The following is a 17613-nucleotide window of genomic DNA, read 5'->3' on the forward strand; positions in this document are numbered from 1 at the left end:
AAATATTAAATGGTAGAGCACCTTACACAGGTAGGTGTTGTTTTGCACACACACAGAGCTGTGCATCAGACAGTCATGTGAACATTTCCTGCCTCGTTACAATCAACGAAGTCTGCAAACTCCCACACGCACACCGGACAGGCTGGAGAGATGTGTGTCTGCCCCGTTCCCGCTCACTGGTGGACAATGACAACCAGGCCACCCGCTGCTTCTAGCTTCCTCCCGGACCTCTGTCCAGCCCCTACTCTTCCTTTGGCTTGTACAGGGCTTTCTGGAGTACAGGGGTGTGCTCCCAGAAACGAAATGTGGCCAAACCAATCGTGTTTATTTTGGGAGCTCTGAGGCCACAGAACATTTCCTGGCACAACAGGAAGGAAGTCACAGTGATGGTATCCGGACAATTAATCTCTCTGGGAGAGATCATCCAGAGAGGTGTTTGTAGATATTCTGGCGGGTGGGGGAGAGAAGAGAGCCCTGAGTGGCAAGTTGGCCGGCAGAGAAGGGGGGGGGGGGAGGGGGCGGCTCTCACAGCAGGGAGTCAGATTTGCACAGCTCAGTTAAGGCTTTCCCAAGTTTGGCTGCAGACATGAACGATGACCACAGGATTGCTGCTGCAGTCCCACTTCTAAATCTACAGCCGAAAGAACTTAAAGCAGAATCTTGAAGAGTTATCTCCACCCCCGTGTTCACGGCAGCGCTATTTACAACCGCTAAGAGCTAGAAGCAAGCCACCCTCAACAGACGACTGGATACAGAAAATGTGGCATCTACATCCAAGGGAATATCATGCAGCCTTGAAAAAAAAAGCACTGTCATATGCTGTCGCAACATGGGAGAACCTGGAGGACATCATGCAAAGCAAAATCAGCCAGCCGCCAAAGGACATATATGGTTGCATTCCATTCATGTGCTGTGTCCAGGGCGGTAACAGAAACAGAAAGAAGAAAGATGGTCTCCCTGGGGCTGGCAGAGGGGAGGGGCATTAGCAATTAATGGGTCCAGAGTCCCTGTGCTGCAAGGTGAGGGTGAGAGTTCAGCTGCACAACAGTGGAAATGTACACTTGAACATCCCCCCTGGCACATGCATGGAAACCACCTTCACTCCCAACAGCAGGGCTGACACAAAACAAAGAAAGAGGAGCGCTTGGGTGGCTCAGTCGATTGAGCATTCGACTTCAGCTCAGGTCATGATCTCACGGTTCGTGAATTAGAGCCCCACGTCGAGCTCTGTGCTGACAGCTCAGAGCCTGGAGCCTGCTTCGGATTCTGTGTCTCCCTCTCTCTCTGCCCCTCCCTGCTCGCTTGCTGTCTTGCTCTCTCTCAAAAATAAACATTAAAAAAAAAAAACAGAGAAAGAAAAGGGGCACTTAAGAGACTGCACTCTGATGATCTTCAAAAGCAGATTTCTCCTGGCTAAACCATTTCTATAAAAATTATGGCATTTTCACTCACTCCTTCTCCACTTGCTCTCCTTGGACCCACTCCAAGAAATCCACAGTGGAGTCTGCAACTACCTGAGGGGTGAGGAAAGTTTAGGAACTGCTGTGGTCAAAGTACCTGAGATCTCTGCGTCTCATGTGACTCCACTCTTCCAAAGAGAATACATTTTAGTTCTCTTCCCCCGCCTGCTTAGTGATGCATGGAAAAGTACAGTCTCTGCTGAAGTAAATGAGCAAAGAGCCATAAAACGCCATCAAGATATTTTATGTGCAGTTTTATATTTATTGAAAATCTCCTTAAATCATTTTCAGGAAACCATGAAAATGCTTCTAGCTTTTTGGAGATTCAACATGAAGAAAAAAATCTGCATTAAACAATATTATTTTTAAATGAATTACATATGCTACTCCAAACAATCCAACTGTTTTTCCCATTTTGGTACTGACTGGCTTCCTGCAGAGAGAGAGAGAGAGAGAGAGAGAGAGAGAGAGAGAGAGAGAGTGTGTGTGTGTGTGTGTGTGTGTGTGTGTGTGTGTGGACTGTCCCCTGGGACACTCAGCAGCAGGCGAGGAGGCAGGAAGTGCCACCAGAGCGTAACTGGAAACTGAACTCAGAAGGCCTTCAGATGAATCACCCACGTACAAATTAATCATAACCATTCTATTCTGGGAAATGAGTACACGTGATTAAATTATTTCTACATTAGATTCCTAAAAAAAAAAGCTCAACATTTCATAGTAAATTTTCAAAGTAGTAATTTGACAATAAATTCTATTACTCTAAAAGCTCCGTAAGACAAAAATAACTTTTAAAAATCGTAACTTTGGGAAAGCTTGCTGCAAGTATGATGCGGATCATGTAATAAATGAGAAAAGGTGACCTCTGCTGCATTTGTTTGGCTCATTAAAATAATCTGCTTTGAGCAGCACCTGGGTGGCTCAGTCAGTTGAGCCACCGACCCTTGATTTGGGCTCAGGTCATGGCCCCAGGGTCTTGGGTTTGAGCCCCGCACCGGGCTGGGCATGAAGCCCTGCTTGGGATTCTCTCTCTCTCCCTCCCTCTGCCCCTCCCTTGCTCTCTCTCTCTCTCTCTCTCGAATAAAATTTCTTATTCTTATTAAAAATAATAAAAATTTTTAAAAAGAAAGAAAGGAGGGAGGGCAGAGAGTGAGTCCAATGGCAAAGAAGCACCAATTACTTATTTATGGTGCTCGGCTAAGATTACACACTCACAGCAGCACCACTCACATCACCAGCAACCCCAACCACCTCACATCACGGCCCCTGTGGGCCACATACTGGGGGAGGCAGTCCTCTGGGAGGCACGCTGTCCTCCGGCCCAGGGGCCACGTGAAGAATTCCAGAACTCAGCACACCTGCCCAGCGTGTGCAGATGTCCAGCACGAGCGTGGGCCCGGAGGCACGAAGGTGGGCCTTCCACACTGCCACCCGGCTCCCCAGACAGGCCTTCTGCAGAAGTCAGAGGGAAGGGGATGCAGGCACATGTGACACAGCAGAGAGGGGCTAAGTCCCAGTGAAAAAGAAGACGGTCCTCAGAAAGGCTAGGTCTAAGCATAGACCCAGGACACCAGAAAGTATAGGAACCTGCAGCTGGACCTTATTCAAGGTCCAGCAGACGGCAGGGGCACAGGAGTGAGCGTCCGTGCGTGGGTGCGGAGATGGGAACAGACTGAGACGGAGAGTATCAGACGTTCCGCTGAGGGAAATGAAGCCAACACAAAAGGACAAACACCACACGATCCCACTTATGAGATGTGCAGGGCAGTCAGACTCCGAGACAGGAGGTAAAACCACCACTGCCAGGACTCGGTGGGGTGGGGGGATGGGTGTTAGTGTTTAATGGGGACAGAGCTTCACCGGGGAAGATGAGGGCGCTCTGGAGGCGGCTGGTGTGACGGGTGCACGGCAATGTGAGCGTAATTAACGCCACTGCACTGTGCATTTAAGTACGGTTAAAATGGTCATTTTATATCATGCACATTTTAGCACAATAAAAAACAATAGCAAAACCCCAGAAAGAGCATGAGGCAGGGAATGAGCGTGCAAGGGCGTGGATGCCAGAGAGCAGGAGTGGGCAGGGGGTGAACAGGAGACCAGGGGTGAGCGCGTGTGCTCCGGGGGTCAGAGTCAGCAGAGCGAGCAGGAGGACCCGGTCAGCGGGGGCCGCCGGGAAGGCAGAAGGTGGGTGGGCAGGAGAATGGGCTCAAGCCACGGAGTTGTGAGAGAAGGTCGTGGGGGGATTAAGCAAAACTCTATGTGAAGCTTGGAAAAAAGAAACACACCCATCCGGGAAAACACCAAGTTATGCGCAGGGCACGGCTGCCGTCTACACCCAGAATGGCCACCTGTCTTCTGTCCTCGGTCGTGAAGAAAGAACAACATCCTCCACCCCAGCTGGCTGGGGGGAGAGGGCTGAGCCCAGGATAACCCAGGCAGGTCACCAGGTGTCCCCGGCTCTGCAGAGAAAGGCCCACTTTCCACTGTGGTGACAAGCACGACGTGCAAGGGGAGGGGGGGGGCTTTGGACAGACTCTGGCCCACGCCCACCCCCAGGAAGGGGCACACTGCTGCAGAGAGGGAGGAGGGGAGGAGGGGAGGAGGGGAGGAGGGGAGGAGGGGACGAGGGGACGAGGGGACGAGGGGACGAGGGGACGAGGGGCGGAGGGGAGGAGGAAGGGATGGGGCCAATGGAGGAGACTGCCCCCCCCCCCGCCCCCCCGTAGCACCTGCCACAACTGTCTTTTAGGTCAAACCCACGCAGGGACCTACTTAATCAGGGTCAAAGAGAACTCCCAGGAGGACCTAAACAGGACACGCCCTGGGAACTCCAGAAGGTTCCTTGATGTTTCTCCAGCAATTGACTGAGGCTAAGTCCACAAACCTGCATCCTTCTGTCAGCAACTGCCTGCTGCCAGAGACTCTGGGTCCCTTCCCCCTAGAGCTGCTCCCTTTCATCTTGCATTCCTCATACCCAGCCCTCAGCTCTTCCTGCTCCTTTCCCGACAGCAGCCAGGAAGTCCTGCCCGGGTAGAAGAGCATACCACAGGGGGGTGCGGGTGGAGGGCAGGGCCTGAGATCAACATCTCTGTGTTCAGAGGAGGACAAACACTCGAGGCAGCACAGACAGCACCAGGGATGTGGAGCATTCCCCCTGCTCCTTAACCAGCCAAGGAAACGCCCCCGCTGGCCCTGAGGGGCAGAAGCCCTGGGCTGAGCCCTTTCTGCGGGCATTAGTTCTTTTGTTCCCAAATGGGAATCTGAACAACTTCTCCACCCTCATCTGTGGGAAAGGCCACAACTTGGCAAATTCAGACTTTTTGCAAACAGGTGCACACAGATACTCGGGGACTAGAGAGAAAATAAAAAAGGATGCGTAAGGGGTCACAGAACCCACTCCCAGACCCCCACTTGTCAAGCCAAAGAGAAATACATAAAGAGACAGGCAGGTCAGATGTTCTTTATGTATTTCACCGTCCTGCAATGCGGCGTTAAGAAGTTCGGAGGCAAACATGGGGTCCAGCAATGCCACGTCTCCAGCCAGATGAAAGCCCACCACCCCCCACACCTGCCACAGCAAGGAGGACGGAGATGCTCCTTCTGGTAAGAAGCCAAGTCCCGAGCCGGCACCTCGACAGACACAGGAGAGCGATGCACAGAAAACGCACCTGTCAGTCCTCCCCCGCAACTCCGCATCGCACCTTCTGCTGGAATCAATCCCAGGCCCCTTCCCACGGGGGCAGGAGGGAGGGAGGGAGGGGACACCCGCTGCAATGCAGGGACAGTGCAGAAAAGGGAGTCTGTGGGAGGGTCACATATTCTGCGGTTTCCCGTAACACACACTTTTTTAACGTGGGAGATGAGTTACTCGGGTTTAATTACAAAGCTGTCTGAAGGCCACATCTAGCCAGCAAACCACAGAATTTACAGTCTAAATAGACCCTTTCTCCAGGGAGACAGATTTCTGACAGACTCCCTTCCTGGGTGTTCCCACTGCTCCTGCACAGGCTTTTCCACACCCCACCTGTCACGAGGCCCGTGGATGCCTCTCCCTGCTGCTCACCTCCATTCTGCCTCCTCCCTGCCCTGCTCCCTGCTCCAAGCAGGCCCCCCAGGCCCCGGACCTGCCTTTCAAACCCCCCAGAGAGCTGGCAGCTTTGTTCCACCGGCAGCTTAACCCGTGTGATGGTTCCCATCCTCAAACTCAAGTCCAAGCTCCTGAGTGGTTAAAAGATCCTTCTTCAAGGGGTGTCTCTGCTCTATCTGCCCAACGCTGCCCACCTCCCATGCTCAGCCACCAGGGGCTGCCCCCACCTCCCCACACCCTGGGAGGGACACAGTCACAGGGCACTGCCAGGTGAGATAGGAGGGGACTCTTCCCCGGCTCATGCAGTGCAGAAGGTGGACACCGTGCCCTGCCTGCCTGGAGGAGGCGGCGGAACGGCTCCTCCGTGTCTCTGGCACACAACTTTTAGTGTGCCTTCCTGAACGGCAGAGGCTCTAACGCTGAAGTACATTTTCCAGACTCATTCCCTATGGGATTTAGATTCCAGTCGGATGCACTCACTTGACACTGAAATGCTGTGCAGCTGGGGGGCTGCAGGTACAGAATGGAGCAAGAAGCGGGGTGCCCCCAGCTCTGGGCTAAGGCCGCAGTGGCAGCCCCCTTGTCCAGCCATCCGGGAGGCCACCCCGGGATGAGATGCTCCTCCAGACCCTTCCCACTTTTCTGCAGGCACCTACTTCCCTGCACTAACCCCTCTCTGCTTAACATCGCTAGAATGGTTTCTCTGTCTGCAACTGGCCTCACAGACCCACTTACTCATCTTTTTCCATCACCCAACAGGCAGACAGCAGACGCAGACTATTCCACCAAGGGGCACAAGCCCAGCGCCTGGCAGAGCACAGACAGACATGGAAAGTCAGCGGCGATTAAAAACAGGAAAGCTGTTCTAGAACACTTGATTCTTCCATCAATCACAGTAATAAAAGGGGATAAAAATCGAAGACAAGTCCACTCTGGTCCCCCAAGAAAACCACCTCTCTGGAAGAACATCACCATGCTTTCAGGGGCACAAGAAAAGCTGGCCCAAAGAGAAGAATCTAGAACACTCTGAAGGCTGTAAGAAAATTCAGCAGGGTAAAGCCCAGGTGATGGAAAGCACCAGCAGCCGGGGCCACTCTGCAGACCCGAGAGCCAGTGCATGACCTCTCCAGGGCCCAGGCTGCACCTGCAGCTCAGAGCTAAGGACGGGCACTTCCAGCAATGACAAGTACTCAGTGTGTGAAAGCACTCTGAAAACTCTGAAGTAGGACAAATGACCAGACTTAACATTAGTCACTTGTTCTTTAGAAAGTCACTCTTAGGGGCGCCTGGGTGGCTCAGCTGGATAAGCATCCGACTTCGGCTCAGGTCATGGTCTCGCAGTTTGTGGGTTCAAGCCCCGCGTCGGGCTCTGTGCTGACACCTCGGAGCCCGGAGCCTGCTTCGGATTCTGTGTCTCCCTCTCTCTCTGCCCCTCTCCCACTCATACTCTGTCTCTCTCTCTCTCTCTCAAAAATAAATAAGCATTAAAAAAAACCACCTAACCTGTTTGAGGGACACCTGGGTGGCTCAGTTGGTTAAGCATCCGACTTTTGATTTCAACTCAGGTCAATCTCACAGTTTGTGAGTTCAAGCCACGCATCAGGCTCTACACTGACAGTGCAGAGCCTGCTTGGGATCCTCCCTCTCCCTCTCTCTCTCAAAACAAACAAATAAACATTAAAAAAAACAAACCATTTGATACGTAAAAATATATTCACCCGTAAAAAAAATAAAAGTATTTCACCAAAACTGTGGTGGCTTAAAAACGTGACCCCAAGGTCTTTGACACTGTTCCACAGGTGGAGCCTAGTTCCAGCCCTTTTCAACGTGGGCCGGCCCTAGCGACATGCTCCTAGGAATGCCATTGACCCTCCTGACTTCTGAAGCAGCCAATACAAGGGGCAGCGGGTTGGCCAGTGTACCCCCAAAATTCATGTCTACCCAGAATCCAAGAATCACCTTATTGAGAAACGGGGTCCACGCAGATACAGTCAGGATAAAATGAAGTCCTGAGGATGGCGCCCAAGTTAGCAGGACTCAAGATAAGAGGCAAAAGTTCCAGAGACACAAAGGGAAGATGGCCAGGTGAGGACGGAGGCAGAGCCTGGGGACAACAGACGGCAGAGGCCAGAAGCGGTTAAGGAAGGCCCCTAGAGCCTTCAAGGGGGCACAGCCCTGCTAACACCTTGATGTGGAGCTTCCAGCCTCCAGAGCCGGGAAACGATACGTTTGTACTGCTCTACGCCTGGTTTGGATGAACTTGTTATGCGGCAGCCCCCCGGAAACCAACACAGAAGGTGACGGCCTCCTCCAGGCCCACCCCCTCCCTCACTGTCAGGACGGCACCCTGGGAACCCAGCCTCCAGGCTTCAAGGGAGCCGAGCGGCCGTGTGGGAAAAGCAAGCATTGTGGCCTTGACCCCACCTAGGTCTTGTGTCACTGACCACCAGACATACGAATGAGGGAACCTTCAGGCGATTCTGCCTTGAGCCTTTGGGCACCCAAACAGAGAAATGTGGAACAGAGACAATCTTCTGCTGAGCCCTCCCAGATGAGCAAAATAAACGCTGTCAAGGTTTTAAACCTCTAAGTTTTGCGGTAATTTCTGAGGCAACAATGGATTACCAGAACGTGACATGTGCATCTTCCTATTCAAAACACAGTCACCTGTACCAAATAGATATGAAGGGAGTCTACAAAAGTTCCCTTCAGCAAACATTTATGAAGAATATTCTCGTCTGGAAGGGTGGTCACCTCAACGCTGCTAAGAGAGTAATGCATAATAAGCCAAGAGTTTCTGGGTGTTTAATGATGTGCAAAAACCAGACGTGTTCAAGTGTGTTTCTCATTTAATCCCCCCACCGCTGCTTATTTTCATAGCTTACTTACATTTACAAAAACTTGAATATAACAATGATGTTTAAAAGTTTAGATGTCAACCTGTATGTTTTAAAAAGAGCATTGTCTCTGAGTGATGGAAGCACAGGGGATTTAAAATTTGTTTTTCATTTTCAAAACTAAGAATAATAGTATTTCAGTCATTTAATGTTTATTTATTTATTTTGGGGGAGGGGGAGAGACAGAGAGTGCAAGCATGCACAACTGAGCAGGGAAGGGGCAGACAGAGAATCCCAAGCAGGCTCCACACCGTCCGTGAAGAGCCTGACACAGGGCTCGATCCCGTGAACCTTGAGACTGTGACAGAAGCCAAAATCAAGAGTCAGACACTCAACGGACTGAGCCACCCCGGGACCCCTTGGTAATTTAAATGGCAATTTTTCTGAAAGTTATTTAAGGCTGCCTTACACAATCATTTTGTTGTTTATTTCAAAAAACTGGGGCGCCTGGGTGGCGCAGTCGGTTAAGCGTCCGACTTTAGCCAGGTCACAATCTCGCGGTCCGTGAGTTCGAGCCCCGCGTCAGGCTCTGGGCTGATGGCTCGGAGCCTGGAGCCTGCTTCCGATTCTGTGTCTCCCTCTCTCTCTGCCCCTCCCCCATTCATGCTCTGTCTCTCTCTGTCCCAAAAATAAATAAAAAAAACGTTGAAAAAAAAAATTAAAAAAAAAACCAAAAAAACAAAAAACTGAATATCCCTTCTCATATACAACTCAGGAAGCGACTACACTGGTGTTTCTGCCAAGTTACAGAAGTGTATGTTAGCCTGCATAATTGCGTTTATGTAGTCAAATCATCTTCACCGTACCTATTTCTGCCATAGACGAGGAAGCAGAAAAGAAGGGAAATGAAAACAACAGGTCCATCTTCAAGAATCAGCTGAAGTCTCAGTTGAAGTGATTACAATAAAAAAACAAAACTCAGGGCGCCTGGGTGGCTCAGTCAGTTGAACATCCGACTTGGGCTCAGGTCATGATCTCATGGTTCGGGAGTTCAAGCCCCGCATCGGGCTCTGTGCTGACACCTCAGAGCCTGGAACCTGCTTTGGATCTGTGTCTCCCTCTTTCTGCCCCTCCCCTGCTAATGTTCTCTCTCTCTCTCAAAATTAAACAAACATTAAAATTTAAAAAAAAAATCAGAAACTTCAGTTCAAATTTTTAAAAAATCAGTGAAGGGAGCCTGGGTAGCTTAGTTAAGGGTCCGACTCTTGATTTTGGTTTAGGTCATGCTCTCACGGTTTGTGAGATCGAGCTCCACGTTGGACTCTGCTGACAGTGGAGCCCGCTTGGGATTCTCTCTCGCTCTCTCTCTCTGCCCCTCCCCTGCTCGTGCTCTCTCCCACTCTCAAAATAAATAAACATGAAAAAAAGTCAGTGGGTGAATTTAAATTACCAAGATAGAATCTGACTGATCAATGCTCTGGCCGGTCGACACATGTAACAAACTATTACCTCTGAAATTCTTAATAGTGGGGTGAATGGGTGAACAGGTGATTGGGGACTAAGGAGAGCACTTATTGTGATGAGCACTGGGCGATGTAAGGAAGTGGTGAATCTCTACACCGTCCACCTGAAACTAACACAACACCGTATGTTAACTATGCTGGAATTAAAACTCTTAAATAAAAGTTAGTGACGGTGACTATCTTTGGGCAGGAAGGAAAGAGGGAAAGAACAGAGAAGGAGAATACAGGGGACCTCAACTTTATAATATTTTTTGTTTTAAATCCTTTCTGGGGGAGGAGCACGTAGGCACGAGCTTATTATTCTTGTGACTTCTCCGCAGTTCCTGCTTGCAAAATAACACCGTTCTAGGTCTTGTTACAGACCCACGGCACGGCTATCCGGAGCTCACGTGAGGTTTCACACTGGGGCCCACCCGTTCCGGGCGACACGGGAAGGGGTGCCTGAGCAAGCTGGCCTCGGAGCTGAGGCGCTGCACACACACCCATATTCCCACTCTGGAGGAGCTGGCAACCTCGGGGGAAAAAGTGGTGAGCAGTAAGTTTCCAACTTGGCGCACTTCCTAAAAAATTTCCAGGATTCCAGTAAACGTGGGTAAAGATGTAAGAAATACCTTAGGAAAAAAAAAGTATTAACATCAATTAACTTGTAACAACACTGCTAGATTATTTTTAAAGAATTATATCTCTCAGGGCGCCTGGGTGGCTCAGACAGTTGAGCATCCAACTCTTGATCTCGGCTCAGGTCGTGATCTCACACTTCATGAGATCGAGCCCCGCGTTGGGCTCAGCACTTCAGCATGGAGCCTCTCTCTTTCTCCCCTCTCTCTCTGCCCCTCCCCCGCTCACTCTCTCCCTCAAAATAAACTTAAAAAAAAAAAAAAATTCTATCTTTTAATCATGATGCCCATAACTTACTGCCCTCTACTTAAAATCATTTCATTGAGGAATCAGATTTGAGGGTCAAAGAAATGAAAATAAAAACCCTGGTAAGGCAATTTTATTTTTAAAAATGCAATACTGCAAAACGCCCAGCGTCTCCATCACCGGTCTCCAGATGAGCTACCTGCATCGCAAGGATCTGAGCGCTTAGAAACAACTGCACACGTGTGTGCATCATCTTTTGAGAAAAATTCAATAGTCTCTAAGACCCAACATCCGAGCAACAGATGCATTCACAGGGAGACCGGTCGCCCGATCACAAGGTGACCTCACCTCCCAAGGCCCAATTCTGAAGCAAACAGCAAAAGGGAAAAGACACCAGAGAAGCTAAGAAGACCAAGCCTTGGCCCAACTGCTCTCCCACTGAACAAGACTATTAATCAGCAGCCAAACCCAGCCTTTTTATTACCAGAGTTCTGCCTCTATCATTCACACCTGTGCTGTCCTATATATGGTTATTTAAATGTAGTTAGAACTAAATAAAATTCAAAACTCAGTTCCTCAGGCCCGCTAACCACATTTTAGGTGGTCAACAGCTATATGTAGCCAGGGGATCTATTAGACCACCAGGTGACTCTTGATCATTCCGAGAAAGAGCCTCATTCCAACTCAAACTACAGGTGTTACCCTCCTAACATAAATATACATATACATTATGTACATATACATACATATGGTGGGGGGCAGGGAATAACATACAGGGGTGACAGACCAGCCACACTTCTCTGCGAACTTCCTGGCCATATTGAAAGAATCAGGTGTTTTTGCCAGAGAATTTGGAATTAGGGCCAGAGGAGAGCTAGCTGGAATACTGTGGTCTTTTGAAGCATAGAGATACACACAGGATCCCATCACCCAAGCTTCAACAACTTTGGACTTGGGCCAGACTGGTTTCCTGCAGCCCCCTCCCGTCCCCCCACCCCCCCCCCCCCGTGTTATTTAGAGGATGGAGAGCTCTGGAGAGCGCCCCCTCACCATGGCCCTGTGTCTGCAGAGCCGAGGGAGGCCCACCGGGGGGCTGTCCAGGGTCTAGGCCTCGTCCTGGGGGATGGCTACGAATTCTCTGAGCCTGACTGGCGTTCTCATGAGGCTGTTGAGAGAAATTCAGGGAACAATCCCTGTGACATGCTTACCTTGGTGCCTGGCTAAGCAGAGACTCCGTGAACGTGAGCTCTCGTCGCTGGGGTGGTGACTGTCACTAGGACATTCTTTCTGTGGCCCAGCTGCAGTATTCGCTCTTGGTTCTCACGGACACCCTAGCATCTTTTTAATCCTTTCTTAAAGGTAGGACAGTTTTGTTTCACGGTTTTAACTGGGGGGGAAAAGGTCCTTACCAAAAAGAACAGCATTACTACCACTGATGCTGTGGTTTACTACTACCCCTGTGTCTGTGCTGTTATCGTTAACTATGATCACTAGGGTTAGTTGTAGTAACACCAGCTACTGGGTTTTGAGCTGCTAGTCCGTGTCAAGCATTGTGTTAAGCCTTTCATAAATATTATCTCACTGAAACCTCACAAAGCGTAACGGGGATTCTGCTGTTATTCTCACTCGAGAGCTGAAAACACAGGCCCAGAGAATTTAAGTGATTTGCCCGATATCATGGAGCTACGGAAAACAGGATTTGAACCCAGGTCTGCCTGACTGGACACCCCATGCCTTTCACCACTACACCAAGTTACAGCTTAGATCCTCCTAGAGCTAAGAAACTAGCCCCCCACGCCCAAAATTAAACCAACTTTCTATCACCTATTCTAAAAGTTCAAAACTCCAAATGAAAAGAGACTCTTATTCTTCCCCAGTGTCTGTCTTTCAAATGTGTGTTTCACCCTCTTTACTGAGACTCCTCGATTTTCAGTATCTACCGTGAGTTGTTTATTGCAACTACAAGAGCCTCCCCCCACCTTGAACCCCCAAACAATTCTTATTGGGCCTGTGGCAGGACAGCTAAGACCTTGCATTACGCCCCCTTTTAAAAAGAAGTCATAAAACTGAAGCATTAGGAACTAAGGTGAGGGTGGCTCATAGGTTAAGCATCTGACTTTGGCTCAGGTCATCATCTCATGATTCCCGGGTGTCCTGCTGTCAGGACAGAGCCCACTTCGGATCCTCTGTCTCTCACTCTCTCTTTCTCTGACCCTCCCTTGCTTGTGCTCTCTCAAAAATAAACAAACATTTAAGGGAAAAAAAAAAAAAAAGAACCAAGGTGAAAGAGTCACCTGGTTTCTGGCTGGAAGATGTTCCCTCTCATTTCTTCTTATATAGGGAGACGTTTCCAGGAAACAGCTGCTCAGTCACATTTCAAAGAATTCCAAGCTTGTCATCTTATCTCCACATCGGCTTATACTTAAATGAACCAGCATTTCTATCTCGAGGACTCACCTGTGGGATGATGCTTCACTGACTGCATTATCTAGAATTCTCTGGAACAAACGATTTTATGCAGTACATTCTCTGAGGAGTCTGCCCACCCTATATGGGAAACCTGGTTGTTTGCCGCCCTTACAGGGGTCTGGAGCCAAACCAGCTTGTACCCATACCCAAGCAGAATGCCCACGAGCAGAAATTAACCCACAACCTCTTTTCCTTCTCCCCACCCAAAACGTGCACTCACACTTTCATGCAACATACATGAAATGTTCAGAAGTTTGGAGGAGACTGAACAGAGTGGGAGATTATCACGCCCAGAATTTTGGATTTCACAGGACGGTAAAATTTCAAAAGCACTTGGTAGACTGATGGAGTTAAGAAAACAAAGATACTTACGTTAAAAAAAGGGGGGGCAGGGCCTGGGTGGCTCAGTCAGTTAAGCATCTAACTTCATTCAGCTCGCGTCATGATCTCACGGTTCGTGGGTCAAGCCCTGCATCGGGCTCTGTGCTGACAGCTCAGAGCCTGGAGCCTGCTTGGGATTCTGTGTCTCCCTCTCTCTCTCTGCCCCTCCCCCACTCGCACTCTGTCCCCCCCCCCCCGAAAAATGAATAAACATGAAAAATAAATAAATGAAAACAAGGATATCTAAAAGCAACAACCAAACACCACACATGGACACACACCCACCCTATCTCCCATCACTACCGTTTCAAAAAGAAAAACCCTAAAAATAAAAACATAGGAAGGCCAGAGGCTCAGAGTAAAAGGCCACTCTTCCTAAGGAGGAGAGTTCAGTTTTTAGGTAATGACACATGTACACACACAGGAATGTTGAAGCAGGAAGACAGACATCTGAAACACCCCCCTTATTTTTCCTCCCTCCCTGCACAGGAGAACAACTGGTTCTAGACCCCAGCTGGCCCTGGCCGGAGAAGGAGCCCATCTCCGCCCAGTCCTGCTGGTCCCTCCCGGGTCCCCTCCCAGCCCCACACTCCCCAGTTCCCACCACACTCTTCCTTCCCAACCTGCCAGAGGCCTGGAGGCCAGAGACCTTCTCTTCACATCCTGCAAAACCCACATGGAGTTTCTGCCAACTCTATTCCTGCAGAATGAACTCTCCTTTCTCCCCGAAATCTGCCTTAAGGGGTTCTGCATACACACTGTGAGTGATGTCTGGGTCCTATTCTAATCAGTTCCAGGGGATTTAAGGAGCATAAATAGTGCCACCCACCTACAAGATAAATGAAGAAAAATTCGGAAGCAATTTACTCTAACAACATTGAAACTGGAACAATTTCCAGAGGAGAAATACACATTTGTGAATGTCGTAAATGAAGAGTACTTCTCTAAACCAAAACCACAGTGAGATATCCCCTCACAACCGTCAGACGGCAAAAGTCGAAGAGACAAGAAACAACAAGTGTTGGCGAGGATGTGGAGAAAAAGAACCTTCCTGCACTGCTGGTGGGAATGTAAACTGGTGCAGCCACCGTGGAAAGCAATATGGAGGCTCCTCAAAAAATTAAAAACAGAAATACCATATGATCCAGCAATTCCACTTGTGGGTATTTACCTGGACAAAAATACTAATTTGGAAAGACACTCCATGTTCACCGCAGCATTATTCAGGATAGCTGAGGTATGGACGCAGCCCAAGTGTCCATCGATAGACAAATGGACGAAGACGACGTGGTACAAACGTACAACGAAATATTTCTCAGTCATAAAAAGAGAACGAAATCTCGCCATTTGTAACAACACAGGTGGACCTAGGCGCTATTATACTAAATGAAATAAACCGGAGAAAGGCAAATGGGTCATAGGATTTCACTTACCTACGGAATCTAAAAATAAGCAAAAGGACTCACAGAGAACCATCTGGCGGTTTCCAGAGGGAAAGGGTGAGGGATGGGTGAAACTGGGGAAGGGGATGAAGAGACACAACTTTCATGCACAAAATAAAGAAGACAGGGACACCACGTGCGGCACTGGGAAAAGTCAGTGTGTCACAGCACGGTCAAGAGGCCCATGCCACGTCATCACAAAAGTCCCCACACGGTCGTTCATTCTCCCACTGAGACGAACCCGACACTGTCTCAGCTGGCATCTGGAACAGAACTGAGGGGAAAGCAAAGCGGGTCTTGCCTTTTCATCCTGGTATATCTTGTTGACGCTCTCCAGCTGCGAGTCGTGGCTGGACTGGATCCGGTCAAGCTGCTCCCGCTGCTTCTCCAGCTCTCCCTGGAACTCGTTCTTCTTCAGCTCCACGGCACCTCTCTCCGCGGCCGCCCTGCGGACCCTGCCCTCCAGCTCCAGGATCCGCGTCTACAGGGACCCCACAGCGTGTGAGGGAGAACCCCACGCCGTCCCTGGAGGCCTTCTCCCTCCCAGAAGCCGGCGACACGCGGCACACAGGTGCTCCAGGGCCCCACGGGCAGTCCTGCTGGACCTTTCCTCCCGATTCCCCTTCCCCAGCCAGACACTCCCCACTCCTAACTGGGCAGAGGCCTCGTGCCCCAGACCTTCTCTGCATGTTCTGCACAGCCCACATGGAATTTCTGCAAATTCTCTTCCCAGAGAATAAACTACTTCCTCTCAAAAATGTGCTTTAAGGGATTCTGTCTGTTAAGAACAATACTGGAAGTGAATTGTGCAGAAGCTACGACAGGGTTTCGAGAGAGACAAGTGTTATAAGTAGAGGCTTCACTTCTCTGGGCTTCCTTGCGGCCACTGTGACCTCCAAGGAAGTACCACCGCACCCCTCCCAGGGACTCGGGGAGGCTGGAATGAGGTAAGTACATAAAGGGCCTCACGCTTTACCAGGTGCTCAAATATTTAGTTCCGTTTCCCTCCCCTGCTGACAGAGCACTTAACTCTTTGGCAGACAAATCCTCTGAAGACAAATTCAGTTCCTGAACCCTGGACACCAAGCCCACGTCTGCCCAGAGAACGGCTCCAGTGGAAGATCAGATGAAAGCACCCCGCCCACCCAGGGCAGGCAGGCGTGGGGACGCTCAGATGGGATGGGGTTTCATGGCTGCGAGCCCAAGCTCTGCCACTGGAAAGACTGGGATGGAATCCCAGCTACTCTTGTGCCTCGGTCTGCATCCCCCCCGGGGAAATGGGGAAAATAAAGTCCCACACTTAGAGTTCGTGTACAAAAGAAGACAGTGTATGTAAGCGCTGTTAAAAAGTATTCTGACACCATTAACATGGCAAGGAAAACTTCCTTCAAGACTCCTGCAACAGGGGTCATGTCTATGCAGCAGGGGAGAGGACCGGCTCCACTGTGAACACAGCCAGGACAGTTAAGGGTTTAGAGCCAACAGAGTGAGGGGTCCGTGGTGGGATTAGGAGGAGACACGGAGGGCAGGCGGATTTCTTGCTAAAGGCAGGCCAAGGGGTCAGACTTCAAGGAAGAGGGAGCAGGTGCCTGATCAGATACTGGGAGGTAGGGATGACTTAGCAGGATTCTTTGCTAAGTGGGCTGGGCCGGCTGAAGACAGGAGGGGTGGAGGGAGGCCAAGACGGAGGCCTCGTGGGGAAGAGGGGTCAGAGGCACCTGACGGGAGTCTGGTCAACGAGACTCTCTGTCATTGTGTAGCACCTGCCTGACCCACGATGACCAACAACAAAATGGAAAACTAAAATGCATATCCTTAATTGATACGGATGATATGATTGATATGATTTGTTACTGGCAGTAGCCAGTAACAAGTGGCACCTCTACATACACATTTCTCACACGCATTATGCACATACATTCCCAACACCGCTGAGACCTAGAGAGGACTGGGGGACCGGATGGACTGCGGTCAGTGTAATTAAGTAAGCGGCCTTCCCAGAGCCAGCCCCAGTGGCTCGACTGAAAATCGTCCGCTCACAGGAAAAGCAGAGAGGGCTGCTCTGGCAGCAAAGAGGTCCTCTCCCACCCCAGGGCACAGTTGGTGTGCAAAGTCCGGCCCCGGGCAGGGGGCAGGGATATGTGGAGGCCCCAATTCAGGGTAGGGAGCGTTCAAGCCACTGAGTGTAGTGCTTTAGGGGGTAGTGAACGGCACACCCGTCGACCCCACCACTTGGCAACTTTAAATACTCTCAGACACCCATGCAAACAAACCAGCAAGACACCTGGAGATCCACGCTGCGGGAGCTGGCGATCCAGTAGTTGAAGCCCAGGACGATGATGCAGGCCACCAGGGCGGCCAGCACCAGGGGCGGCGACTTCATGCTCCGGCGTCCGTTTCCCAGGCCCATCATCTCAAAGGCTGCGCGAGAATCTGCCAAATAAAACAAGCAAATAAGCCTCCATGCCAGCAGCGCCGGACCCGAAGCAGGCCACATCCACCCTCACAGCCAACACGAAGGCGTTTTCGCCTCAAGACGAGAAGCCATCCAAG

General features: G+C 50.3%; 1 protein-coding gene across 2 annotated transcripts in view; it reads right to left on the reverse strand.

The window, feature by feature from the left end:
* GOLM1 (golgi membrane protein 1) overlaps positions 1-17613 on the reverse strand; it is a 57609-nt gene that overhangs the window by 28345 nt on the left and 11651 nt on the right. For both annotated transcript variants that reach the window (XM_053907842.1, XM_019423511.2), the window contains exons 2-3: positions 17345-17493; positions 15362-15541 (exon numbers count right to left, since the gene is read on the reverse strand). In XM_053907842.1, the coding sequence (XP_053763817.1) occupies positions 15362-15541; positions 17345-17473 (309 nt within the window). In that variant the 5' untranslated portion in view covers positions 17474-17493. The remainder of the gene's footprint in view (positions 1-15361; positions 15542-17344; positions 17494-17613) is intronic.

The sequence above is a fragment of the Panthera pardus genome, unplaced genomic scaffold, assembly GCF_024362965.1.
Source record: "Panthera pardus isolate Hobbes unplaced genomic scaffold, ASM2436296v1 HiC_scaffold_20, whole genome shotgun sequence".
NCBI lineage: Eukaryota > Metazoa > Chordata > Mammalia > Carnivora > Felidae > Panthera > Panthera pardus.